At 46.9% G+C, this 12,643-nt stretch overlaps 2 protein-coding genes across 4 annotated transcripts in view; both read left to right on the top strand.

Moving 5' to 3' along the window:
• Positions 1 to 5,862, top strand: part of UBE2Q2 (ubiquitin conjugating enzyme E2 Q2) — a 48,541-nt gene extending 42,679 nt beyond the window's left edge. For 2 of the 3 annotated variants that reach the window (XM_071754639.1, XM_071754640.1), the window contains exons 10-13: positions 491 to 539; positions 1,436 to 1,531; positions 2,390 to 2,456; positions 4,179 to 5,862. In XM_071754639.1, the coding sequence (XP_071610740.1) occupies positions 491 to 539; positions 1,436 to 1,531; positions 2,390 to 2,456; positions 4,179 to 4,210 (244 nt within the window). In that variant the 3' untranslated portion in view covers positions 4,211 to 5,862. The remainder of the gene's footprint in view (positions 1 to 490; positions 540 to 1,435; positions 1,532 to 2,389; positions 2,457 to 4,178) is intronic. The other variant, XR_011728034.1, reaches the window with a different exon arrangement.
• A 134-nt stretch (positions 5,863 to 5,996) lies between these two features.
• FBXO22 (F-box protein 22) lies at positions 5,997 to 11,403 on the top strand. Its single transcript, XM_071754638.1, has 7 exons — positions 5,997 to 6,150; positions 6,244 to 6,376; positions 6,489 to 6,576; positions 6,939 to 7,034; positions 8,002 to 8,166; positions 9,092 to 9,257; positions 10,425 to 11,403. The coding sequence occupies exons 1-7, from the start codon at positions 6,047 to 6,049 to the stop codon at positions 10,852 to 10,854; spliced, it is 1,182 nt and encodes a 393-aa protein (XP_071610739.1). The 5' UTR covers positions 5,997 to 6,046; the 3' UTR covers positions 10,855 to 11,403.
• The last annotated feature ends 1,240 nt before the right edge of the window (positions 11,404 to 12,643 follow it).

The raw sequence follows: 12,643 nt of genomic DNA, 5'->3' as shown, positions 1-12,643 counted from the left end.
AAACTCATCTGGCTTCTGCCTGACTTTGTATAATGACAGAATGGTCCAGAAGGTTTGGGTTGCAGTGATGCCCTGTGACTGTTGCAGAGATCTCCAGTGTTTGAACACATTGATTGTAGGGGAGACCACACTTTTGGAGTGTTGGATTCCACTGCTTCAGTCCAGGTTTGTTTCCATGTCCACAGAGGAGCTGTGAGGAGCAACCTTCCCCTTACCATGGGCTGTGTGCAGCCGGGAAGCAGCTGTGCAGAGCAGCTCAGGCACTGACCTGAACCAAGTGTAGTTAGCAAAGGATTTTTTGGGTGGTTTTGGGTCTCACAATACTAATCTTTGCATTAGTGTAATATAGCTATTACTGGTTAAAGAGCATTTCAGTTTTTCTTGAATAAAAAATTTCACAAACTAGCCAGCAAGAGCTTAAAGTGCTGTGAAGTTTCATCTCTTTTACTAACTGCTGATGGTAAATATATTTTCTTTCACTTGTTTCTAGGTATGTCCTAGGTGGAGGTGCATTATGCATGGAACTTCTTACTAAACAGGTGAACACAGACTGTTATCTGGATAATAACAAAGCATGCTTAAAAATAATGCTGAAAATAGGTGTTTCCCCTGAGTTGAAGAACTCCTGTGTGGAATAAATTACACTCTCCAAATGGAACATGGTGGAAAAAACCTCAGTTCCACAAGTTGGCCTTGCTGATCTCATGTGAGATCTTTCTCTTTGCAAGAGGTTCTGAGGAAGAAACAAGAAGTTGAGAGAGCATCAGCTTTGAATTCTCAGAATTTTGGGAGGAAGCCAGTGTAAAGAGTGAGTTCTGAGGAGCCAGACACCACCTTTCTTTTCCAGAAGCCTCTGCTACTGCACAAAGTCAGCTCTGGACAAATGAGGAATGCAGAAAATTATAGGCATAGATGGCTCTTGTGTAAGGCAGTGATAGGTTTTCTCTTCTAAAATAAGGAGATGAATGAAGTAGCTTATTTACAGGCTTTGACAGAAGCTTTTGTGAACCCTGGAAGGTAAGTGCCAGAGAGAAACAGTAATTTTCATGGGAACACAACCATGATAGGACACTCAGTGGCTTCATTAGTTATCAGTCTTTTCTGCTCCTTGCAACAAAAAGTTGGAATTTCTACGGTGACATTGCTGAAAATGTATAAACAGTGTAATAATGGAGCTGCTGGTGTTTCTGTTCTGGCTTCTGGAAATGTGTGATTTGGCCTTTTCATTTTTTCTACAAGGTTCTTAGCACTGATACTGTATCACTTTCCAGATTTTCTCTGGAGAATAAATGTTGCTAATGGAAGACAAGTAGTTAAAATTAAAACTGGAATGAAGGGAGGGGGGAGTCCCAAAGCACATGTTTCAATTTGGGTTTGCAAGGTGAGCACAAGAAGCAAGTCCAGGTGGTAGATAAATCTCTGGTTCCTCCTGCAGGGCTGGAGCAGTGCCTATTCAATAGAATCAGTCATCATGCAGATCAATGCCACTTTAGTCAAAGGAAAAGCCAGAGTACAGTTTGGAGCCAATAAGGTAAGTGGCTGTGTATATTCCTTACCCAAATGACTCTCAGGCTTCTGTGTTCTTTGCTGACTTGCACAGGAGATGTCAAATGACAGAACTGTCATTGCCTGTTTATTGGGGGTGGGCAGGGTGTGTCAGTAGTTGGACTTGTGCTGTCCCCAGGCTGGCAAGTGGGGAAAGGAAGGAGCAATCAGAATTGGGAGTATTTGGAGATTCTGGGTCTGAGAAGGGCTGGAGATGGCAGCCTGACTGCCAGAACTCCATACCCTGATGTTAAGAAGTCCTCCTCCTTTTGCTGAACTAAACACCTGCAAAGTTTCCTTGAAAAATAAAATCATGCCCATACTTCTGAGTCAGCCATTCAGCATCAAGCAAAAGTGCAGTTCAAGTGTGCATGCTGGTAATCCACCATAACTTAACAGAAGTACTTAATGCCCTTTTCAAAGGATATTTAAATATTTAAGCCAGTGGAATTATCACTTGGTTGCCAGTTTTTAAGTACTGGTTGAAGGGTAGGGAGCTAGGTAAGGTGTTCTGTGCAACCTGGGAACTGCTCAGCCAAGCAAGATGGGGTTAGGGTGGGGATGGCCTGAAGCCACCAGGTTCTGGGGCACACACTGCAGGTTCTGACCCCCCTGTAGAGTGGGTGTTCAGCAGCAGGGTGTGCACATCACTGTTACGGTGGAGGAGAAATGAGAAAACAAGGGTGTTTGTCTTAAAAATTTTCTACTTTAAAGGCAGGAGTGTTGTAACATTGTTCATGGTTTTTCTTTGTAAACCTACTATAAAATTTCTTCCTAAATCTGTTTTTAAGTTCTGTGTGTCTAGATGCAGGTTTTTAATGTTAGGTTTTTTTTTTCCTTTCAGAACCAATATAATTTAGCAAGAGCACAGCAGTCCTATAAGTCACTAGTACAAATACACGAGAAAAATGGTATGTATGGATGGATGCATGGATGTTCTTGCAGCTTTGGTTTTGTCTGCACAGCAACCTGGAGCTTGGCATTTGGCTGCAATTAACCTTGAGCTGCCAGAGTATCTTACATTGGCTTGGGAAGAGCACAAATGGTGTTTCCTTTTTTTCCTCTAGCACTAGGAAAACAACAGTTTTTGAAGTAACTTGACTCTCATTGCAACTTTTCCTGCTTGTATGAATGTTCCATGTGCTCCTGCTGTCTTTTGAATGGTAGTTCAGCTTCATTTTCATCCAGTTAATCTTTGTATTGTTACTGGAGCTTTTCAAGTATCTTGGTTACTGAAGCACCTGCTGGAAGTTTGCCTCTGCCTGAGCAGCCTTGTTTGAGTGAGCTGAGGCCCTGGCAGAAGTAACCATCAAGGAAGAGAGAAAGTGGAAAGAAAGACCAGAGACTAAAAAAATACAAAATGTCCAAGTGATGTGTGGTAGCTGGAACACTGTGCAATAAAAATGGGAGGCAGTTATTATCTCTTCTGCCCTGTTTAAAGCCAGATTATGGTCTCAGGTGCCTAAAACAAGTACTCAGGTATAATTGCATTCATTGTGTCTGGATGGGAAAAGAACAAAAGACCTGAGGCTTTAAAACCTTTGAGTGGCTTTGAGTAAAAGCAGCCAGCAGGGTTGGTGGTGTGAGGGGGGTGGTACTTCCAGTTACCATTTCTGAGATGTTCTCTGGCTCAGGCTGGACACAGTGTCCTCTGGGAATTCAGCAGAAGTGTGGCTACAGTGAGCACCTCACTTTCCCTACCTTCAAATCAAACATAATGAATGCTTTCTCTGCTATAGGGGGAAGACCAAAGATAACTTAAAAATACTTCCCAGTTTTTGGATATTGTGATCTTTTGCTTTCTCAGTTTGCTCCAGAAGGCAGCATGGCTCTGTGGTTACCTCTGGCCTTGAATCCAGTGACTGCTGCAGGGTCAGGGGCTGTACACAAAGCATTTGCAGCATTGACTGCTGCTGGCAAAGGTGCCTTTAACTCACAGCTGCTGCCTTCTGCTGTGGGACAACATCAGGAGTCCCTGTACTCACTGTACAAAAAATTAGATTTTTTTTTTTTTTTTTTTTCTTTTACAAAAGAGGCTAGGAGAATTGAGGTTGGTGGCTAGGACAAACTCTGGGGTATGAGTTGACTGCTCAGTATGCCAAATCCTATCAGGAGGGAAGTTACTCAACTGATGTTTCTGAGCCCATTCCTTCAGCAGGCTTTGCAGAATTAGGATGAAATGCTCAGCTGGTTGTGCAAGCCCAGTGCTGCAGCAGAGGAGATGGGATTTCTGCACAAGTATCCCAGTGCAGCTGTGTCTGTGTGTCTGTGGTGTGTGGCTTGGAGCCTTGGAGGAGGAACACTGCTTTAGGAAAATCAAACGGGATAGAGGCAGAACCTACAACAGCTTCCTCTGCTTGTGTCCAGCTTGTCCATAGCTGCTGCCAGAGAATAAAAACAAACCCAAACTTGAAAGTATTTCATTTTCATGCCCAAATACTGGCTCTGATTTCTCTCCCACTGCAGCCCACTGGTGCTGAGGGTGCTTGGCTCTCCCTGAGCTGGCTTGTTTTAATTGGGAAGGAAGGAAGGAGCCAGATGAGGCTCCCATCTCCCACAGACCCAGCCCAAGGTGGTAACGTTGCCCATGTGTGGCAGTGTGGGAACCTAATGCCCTTCTCTCTTCTCCACAGGCTGGTACACTCCTCCCAAGGAAGATGGCTAACACTGAGGACTGTTGCACACCTGGACCAATGTCAACACCAGAAGCTCTTTTTTATGTTTTCCAACACAGAGACTCGAGCTACAAGCGCCCCTGTAACAGCCTACTGAAGACTTTAGCTATTAGATAGGTTAGTGGATAATCTGTCAACTGACATGTCAAGTATAAGTTACAGCCTTACCATTCCACTCTTCTTAGGTATGGGACTGAGCAGTTTGGGCCTTTCCCCTCTTTGTTCTTCTGGATTAAGCAGATTTGGGCCACGCCCTCCCTTCTCCCTGTTTTTTTTTTTTTGTTGTTTTTTTGGTTTTTTTTTTTATTTGACTGCGTAAGCTCCCTCCTGCAGGCTCTTGAGTTACTAAAGGCCATTGGGTAGGAGTGAGCTGCTCACACACCTCTGTGTATTTTTTTTTTTTTTTTACCTTTTGCAAACTGCAGACTGCAGAGACTTGCGTTGTATTGTTTCAGTTAAAGCCAAGAAGTTTAATACCTTGTTTAATACTGTTCTAGGAAATGTCAGGTCTTGCAAATCACAGTAGTTTTTCTGGTCTCCAATGACAGCATTTGTAGTATTTCCAAATTAATGATATAGGAAAAACAAATGTATGATAAGTCATTAAACATTTTTCATGGCTGTATGAGAATATGAATTGTTTCTTGGAAAAGATGCTCTTTGTTTAGATTATGTTAGCTTTTTGTTCTGGCTGTTTTCCTTTTGTTTGTTGGTTTTTTTAGGTTTGTTTTTCTTGTTGGTTTGATTTTGTTTGGTTGTTTGGTTTGGTTTTTTTCTTTAAGCAGAGCAGGGCTGTGCCAATAAAACCTTGTAAGTAGTCACTTCCACTGGGGCGTCAGAACTTGCTGGGCTGTTCCTGCTTACTCGTTGGCTCCACCTCCTTAACGCGAAGAGCCGCAGTATGAAGCTTGAAGTTATTTAAAGTACTAAAAAAAAACCCTTTTTAGGCGTTCCATTTTATTAACGGGTTGTTGCAATCATTTGTAAACTAATGAACTTCTAAAGTGATTGGCACAAATGGAGATGAAAGTCCTCGAATGAATTTTTTTTTTTTTTTTTGTATCAAAGCTAGAAGGAAGTACAAAAGCTGAGCCCTGATGCAGAGGTGTCAGAAGCGTTGCCATGGTGACGGTGGTTTTGGTATTGCGAGACTAATGGGAACAGTTCTTTCTCCATCAGGATCTGGGTCTGTGTGATTACACTCTTATCTCATTGCCTTACCGGAATCGGTTCTGTTCTGGTTGTAGTTCTTGTCTTTGGGTCCCCGCAGCCCCCGGGGCTGAGCTGGGCCCGCGCACCCGGATCCTGCACTTTTTAGAAGCGCAGCAGCATGGTTTTGTTACGGTTTTTTTTTTTTTAGTTGACGATCGGATTTGTGCTCTTTGCTCCGGCAGGCGCCCGCGGGTCCCTCTGCGGCTGCTTCCAGGTCAGGTTTGGGGCCGAAGGAGCCGAGGGGAGCTGCCCGGTTCGGTTCGCTCCAGCGCGGCCCCTGCCCGCTGGGTGCCCCGGAGCAGCGCCCCGCCTCCCGCCTCACCCGCCGCATGCTTTGGTTTGGGTTCCATTTCTCATTGCGGAGTTGTTGGCAATGTACAGTAATTTGTAAACTTGCATCAAGTTTATGAATAAAAATCCCATTTTCAGACGTGCGCTGTCTCCTCATGGGGGGGGGGGGGGGGGGGGAGGGGGGGGAACGGAGCGGGCGGTCCTCCCGGCCGCCAGGGGGAGCAAGGCGGGGCGGTGGTGGTTGCTCGGCCGGAAGTCGCTGGTTGGTGACGCAGCGGGCGGGCGGCGGGAGGGAAGGCGGCGGGGTCGGTGGCTCCGGTGCCATGGAGGCCGCCGGGAAAGGCGCCTTCGTCCTCGGCAACCTGGCCGAGGTGGTGGAGCGCGTCCTGGGCTTCCTGCCCACGAAGGCGTTGCTGCGCGCCGCCTGGTAAGAGGCGGGGCCGGCTCGGGTTCTGAGGCGGCGGGGCCGCGGCCGGGCCTCCCTGCCTGCCTGACGCGGCCTCTCGGTGTTGTGTTGCAGCGTGTGCCGGCTGTGGCGGGAGTGCGCCCGGCGGACCCTGCGGGCTCAGCAAAGGGTGGCCTGGGTAGCGGCGCTGGAGCCGGGCCCTGCCGATAGCCACGCGCTGCTCCGCGCCCTGGCCCGCGAGCTGGAGGTGGGTGCCGGGGATGCGGGGTACGGGGGTGCGGGGGGGGAGGAGGCTCCGCCGGTTCGTGCTCCCAGCCCGACCCGGTGGCACCGCGGCTCCTCCTCCCGTCTGCCCGCAGCAGGTGCAGGTGCTGCCCCAGACCGTGCTCTACATCGCGGACGCGGGGACCTTCAGGGGACACGAGGAGTGTCACGAGCAGAAGAGAGGTGAGCCCACAGATAACGCTCCCGAACCCCCGTCCCGCTGCGGGGGTGCTGCGGGTGTTACCCACGGGGGGGCGAGGGAGGGGAGGGGGGTGGGGGGAAGCTCCGTGTGTGAGCTAAAGGGGAAAGTAAAATCGCTGGGAAAAAAAAACCCTGAGGGCGCAGCTGCGCGCAGGCAGAGCCCGCGGGTCAGGGTTGGGTCACAGTGCTGGGTGCCCTCCCTGTGTGTGTGCTGGTGTCTGCCCTCTGCACTGCACGGGTTAAACAGGAGGGGCTGGGCAGCACGGGGGGTTCTGGTGCTTTTAAGAAAAACTTACTTTTATTTCTTCTTGCCTTTTTTTTTTTTTTTTTTTTTTTCTTAACAGCCAGGAAAAGAAATGGTAATGAAACAGCCCTTGCACTTGAGAAGCTGCTGCCCAAGAGGTGCCAGGTTCTGGGGCTTGTCACACCTGGGATTGTAGGTAGGAGGAGAATGTGATTTTGTGAGAGATCAGCCTGACAGGGCCCTGTGTCATCTTCATCATCACCAGTCCCTGCTTATCATCATCTCACACATTTTTGACAGTGCAGGCTCATGAGAGTCCTCACAGGAGGTGTCTCTCTGCCACCTTGCTCAGTGCTGCCTCACATTTTAATGGGTTCACTGCTAACTCATGTGGAGCTGCTTATTTCAAGTGGGGCAGCTGAAAGGTTTGATTTAGTTGAGCAGGCAGAGTATGGCAGGTTTTTCTGGCACCTTGGTGTAATTATTGACTGTTTCTTGGGTCTCTCTATATTTTGTCAGAGTTACAGTGTGATATCCTCAGGATATCCTCAGCATGTGCCCATTTATTGGGGTCCAGCAGGAGGCACATGCAGCAGTTTTGGGAAGCTCAGTCTCCCTTTTTCTAGTGCTTCACTTTTTTATTGTTAGAAAGCTTTTTCCTAGTTTATCACCTTAAATTCTCTTTCCATGGTAATAGTAGGATATTTGCTTGTTGTCACTAGCATAATTCAGTAATGTTCTCCTGATGTTTCTCCCATTTTGTGTTGTTATCATCACAAGCTTCTGTAACACCTCTTCCTGTTTCATTTGCAGTCTTTGAAAACCAGAGTGTGTTTGCTTGCCTGCAGAGGTTGGCAGGAAGGCTTCAGACAGCTGTGTTGCACGGGGCTTGTTCCCAAGTGATTTATGTTTATGTGGCTGGGGGAAATGTCCCAGTACATCCATGCCTGGGACCAAAGGGACTTCAGCATGAGCCAGAGCCAGCAGGGCTCCTTCCTGCTTCATCTCTCCAAAACATCAGCAAAAACCTGGCCCAGTCCTGATTAGAGATGTTGTTATGGAAATGAGCTGACACCTTTTACATCACCTAAGCTGTTCTCTCACTTGTAGATGTTGTTACAGTGTAGCTGAAAGTCCCTGACCCTGTTTTTGTACCTTTGCAGTTACCCCCATGGGCTCAAGCAGCAATCAGCCTCAGGAAATTGAAGAGGGGGAAGCTGGGTTTGCTCTCTTGTTTCCCAAAATCGATGGGGTGAAAATTCATACCTTCCATTTTTCAAAAGACTTGAAGACCAGGGTCTTTGATGAAAGCAAATTTGCAGAAGCAGGTATGTCCTTGCCTCCCTTTTTTTGGGCTTTTGTGCAGTGTTGCTTTGCTCTTTTAGGTGCCAGTGTGGAAGCAGCAGCTTCTGTGCTGACTCCACCCACAGAGCACTTTCTGCCTCTCTGGGGCTGCAGCTGGTAAGGACACATCTTTGTTCTTCCCATTCTCTGGAATATGAAGTTATCCTGAGAATTGATCTCCAGGCACCACCATCAGCTTCCAAGGGGAGCTGTTAGGTTTTGAGCAAGCTCTTAGTGGTTAAAAATAAAGATAAGTGAGGCTGAGCCCTGGGGAATGGCTCCCATCAGTACAGGTCAGAAAGGAGTGGGGCAGAGCTGCTTCTCTCCTCCAGGATAACTTTGCAGTCAGGTCCTGAGTCAGGATGTGTATCAGGGAAAGGTAGAACAGGAGGCAGGATATTTCAGTAAACACTGTTCACATTCCTCACTTATCCTCAGCATTGTAGATCAATTAGGACAAGTAATCTAATGAGGATTTCTGGAGTCTTCTAGGAACCTGGGAGTTTCTGCCTTGGGCTGAGCAGCTGGCTGATGTATGTAATATGTTTAATTGTCCCCTAAAGCTATTTACTGCCTTGTGGGTCTTGTTGCTTAACCTCCACTCAGTTCTCTCATGTAAAAGGATGATAAAGGCTGCCAGGTAGCCCTGAAGAGGCTGCTGGACAGCTCAGAGAAGCAGAAAGCTGGAGGAAGCAGAACCTTGCCAGGTTCTTTTCAGAAGTTCTCACAGGGGAAATGCAACCCAGGTCCTGAATTCCTGTGCAACTTGTCTCCTGTTTTCCCAGTTGCAGTGATGGAAAGCCATTACCCAAGGCTGTGGTGTGTTGTTTGGGCAGAGCTGAGGAGGGTTGGGCTTCAGGGCTCAGGATTGAAAAATAAGAGGCTTGGTGTTTGTGGTGTTGGTTTTAGGTCTGAAGAATAACCCAGATCTCCGGGTTGTTCTTCTGTTTGGCTACAACTCCTGGAAGCCTGGAGCAACTCGATTTCTTCATCAAATAGTCAATCCCTTGAATGAGAAAAGCATCATCCTTGCTGGGGGACAAGTGGAGAGCTTTACATCATTGATCTCTGAGAAGTAAGTATCATTTTCTGAGTAAATTGTAAAGATTTAAAATGTGAGAAACATCGCTGAAGCTGTAGCTTTTTAGTTATATCATATTAGAAATGTCTGTTAGGGGGAGTAAAATAACTTTTATTAAGAGAAGAAGGTCCAGCTGCTACATTGTGGTGTAGTCAGAGAAGCTGGAGGCTTTATGTGACTGTTACAAATTCCATTCTGGAAGCCCAGGTGAAGGGGATTTCCAGCTGCAGATTCTCCACATGTGTTTATTGCAGTCTCTTTCCTCTCTGGCTTTTGTCACCCCTCACTGTGACAGCATTCACATGAGCATTTTGTTTCTCTGTGAACTCAGTTGTGGTTCACATTACAGAGCAGCAGTGAAGACACAAACAGGACCCTGCCCAAGGAGCACCCCTGAGGTGCTGCAGCTGCTGATGTGGCTCTTGCAGGACCAGATTCCCTCCAGCTTAAACCCTTTCCCTCCACCAGGGTCCTCTCAGGGCAGACTGTGGCTCCAGTGGCTCTGCTGCTGGGGGTGCCACCTGCCTGGGGGGAGCTCCTGTGCTGGCTGTGCCATCACCTCATCCCCTGCCAGCCTAGGGCTGCACTCCCCTGGAACCCCAGAGTTTTCTGTGTGCCAGCAGCACCATGGCTCCAGACAGCAGAGCTGAGTCTATGTCAAGTTATTGCTAATAAAGCATAAGTACATAAGTACTTTAAAATATATGTACTTAATGTACATATTGTACTTACTTTATATACTTAAAGTATAAGTACATAAGCACTAAAGGGAGGTACTAACCCCAAGGTGTCCTGGCTAACCAGGAGACTGACAGCACCACAAATCTGAAGATGTTACCGACAGCTGCCCTGGTTTGATCTGTAAATGCTGAGCACCTTTCCTTGTCTTCAGTTGAACCAAACGTTGGAATTACAGATCTGGGAATTACACACACAGGCTGCTGACTGGTGTGTACCTGAAAGGCAGGCTTGTGCTTCATCCCTGGTAGTGAACATGGAGGTTTTTCCTCGTGAGAGGTTGCTAAAAAACCCCAAATCCAAACAAGAAAGCTGGAGATTTGGGTTTCATCTGCGTTAGCTAACCAGGGCTGGGGTGTGACTCTGCTTTGAGAGCTGCTTGTGTTGGCCGTGGTCTCTAACTGGGTGCCTGTTGCCTTGCAGTACCAGTGCCCAGCCCGGGGATGCCTGTGGGGTGGTTGGCCTGGCTTTCAGTGGGCCCCAGATCCAGAGTGCCACGGTCCTGCTGGACCAGGACGTGGCCGACGAGCGGACAGCGGAAGCCGCCATGCAGCGCCTCAAAGCCGCAAACATCCCCGAGCACAACACCCTGGGCTTCATGTTTGCCTGTGTTGGCAGGGGGTACAGGCACTACAAAACCAAAAGGAACATGGAAGCTGATGCCTTCAGGAAGTTCTTCCCCAGCGTTCCCCTCTTTGGCTTTTTTGGACACGGGGAAATAGGATGCGATCGGATAGTTACCGGGAATTTTGTGCTCCGGGAGTGCAACGACATCAAGGATGACCTGCTCCATGGGTACACTACTGTAATGACTCTTGTTCATCTTGGTTCAGCTAAAGCAAACCAGGTGTAAATATGCTTCTAATCCTGCAGTTTGTTTCGTTCCAGAAAGCTGAGGAGGCTGGGAGAGTGGACATTTTACAGTCAGAGCCCCTTCCAAAACGTAAACATGATTTTGGTAATTTTAGAGAAATGTTGTAGTTGCCATAGAGTTTAATATAATAGCTGTCAGAAAGCTTTGCATTTTGTGTCATCCTCTGTACACGTCAGAATTGCAGGTAAATGATTTTTGGTGGAATTCTGCAGTTGAAGAAAGCCTCTTTCTTCCCAAATGAGAATGGTTTCCACAAATGGCATTTGGAGTCCAAATACCACCATGTAGAAAGAAACATTACTCTGATGTGCTCTGTATGGATGTAAATCAGTCTAGAAAAACTATTGCTGCAGACTGAAACAAGGCACAAAATCCACCTTTTCCTGGGTTTTATTTTAAGAGATTCATAACCTGCACAGACCCGAGTCCTGTTTACAGAACTGAATGATTTTATTAGATAAAATTAATTAAAGCTTTAGAGAAAATAACAAAGTTCTTATTAAATAAAGATTAAAGTAGGTAAAAGTACCTTGCCTTCTGTTCTTAGAGAAAGAGCTCTGGTTTAAAGGGGTGTTGTCTAGTTATAAGCACAGTTCGTCTCACCATCTTGAACTGCATTTCAGTTGTCTGAAATACCTGATTTAGAATAATACCTGATACTTGGTGTGTTCCAGCAATTTCACTCTTTGTGTATCATAAGTTTGCACAATTAAAATGCACTTGGTAGCCTTTTAGACTCCCTTGTAGCATGGTGCTCTCTATTATAAACCTTTAAGTCCAGAGTGCTAAAAATTAAGACTACCTTGTGTCTTTACCTTCCTTTAAAAAGCTTTTTCCTTTTTAGTTTGACATTAGGGAGGAAGGAAGATCTGGTGATGATCTGTGTACACAGAGCCTTTAAACAAGACGTGTGCTTTTGCATGTTTCTCCTGTGCTTTGCCATCAGCCCCTGTTCTGATTGCTGCAGCTGGAATGCAGTATTGCAGAGTTCAAGTAAGTAAATTCAGCAAAGGCTCAGTATAGCTAACAATATAGTCACTCCCTTTTAAATTATTTCCTCCCTTTTACTTTCACTTAGTAATAGAATGACAAGAAAACAAGATGAATTTTCCACCATTTCACCACATTTCTGAGTGCTGAGTTGAGTTGGGGGCCCATTTCCAGAAAACACTTTGCTGTATGTTGTACAGCAAAATAAGAGTATTTTGCTTTAAATGTGCTGACCAGGACTCTGCTTGGCACATTTGTGCCTGTGTCTAGTTAAAATTTTCCTAAACTTGGCCTGATGAGCTGAAGTGTCTGTCCTGAGAGCTCACTGGAGGTTTCAGTGGGTGCTGGGCACAGGCAGGGCTCTCCTGTGGCTGTGATTGTTCAGTAGGAGCCAGGGGGAACACCCAGGAGCTGGGTAAGGGTGGCTGTGACTGGGAAGTGGTCTGCATGCAGAAAGAAAGGGCTTTGGAAATGGGGTTTTAAGAGGCCTCTCACTGGGAGGTGGATAAATGTTTTTTCAGCATAACTGGGAAGTCATGTTTGGCCTCCTGTGTCTGCACAAGCTGCACATGCTACAGGAGGGAAGGAGAATGTTGCATCTCTGGAAGGCAGGATTCCTGTAGCTGGTGGTGTACCATGAAGCAACTCTTTGGTGCAGCAGTAGAGGAATGCTGATGTGTCCTGAGCAGCAGTGCACACAGGCACAGAAGTTTCCAAAGGAGCAGATGTTGGGCTTCAACAGCAGGAAATGAGAGGGGGGGTTTGCAAGGGCTGAACA

This window comes from Heliangelus exortis, chromosome 11 (assembly GCF_036169615.1).
Source record: "Heliangelus exortis chromosome 11, bHelExo1.hap1, whole genome shotgun sequence".
In the NCBI taxonomy this organism is placed as follows: Eukaryota; Metazoa; Chordata; class Aves; order Apodiformes; family Trochilidae; genus Heliangelus; species Heliangelus exortis.
The sequence above is the reverse complement of the archived record's forward strand: the minus strand, read 5'-3'. Positions and strand labels throughout refer to the sequence as shown.

Excerpts from the sequence above, each read along its gene's own strand:
- FBXO22 (XM_071754638.1), top strand. The coding sequence starts at position 6,047 with ATGGAGGCCGCCGGGAAAGGCGCCTTCGTCCTCGGCAACCTGGCCGAG. Across the intron at positions 7,035-8,001 it reads TGTCACACCTGGGATTGTAG|TTACCCCCATGGGCTCAAGC; the intron begins GTAGGAGGAGAA and ends GTACCTTTGCAG. Across the intron at positions 9,258-10,424 it reads ACATCATTGATCTCTGAGAA|TACCAGTGCCCAGCCCGGGG; the intron begins GTAAGTATCATT and ends GTTGCCTTGCAG.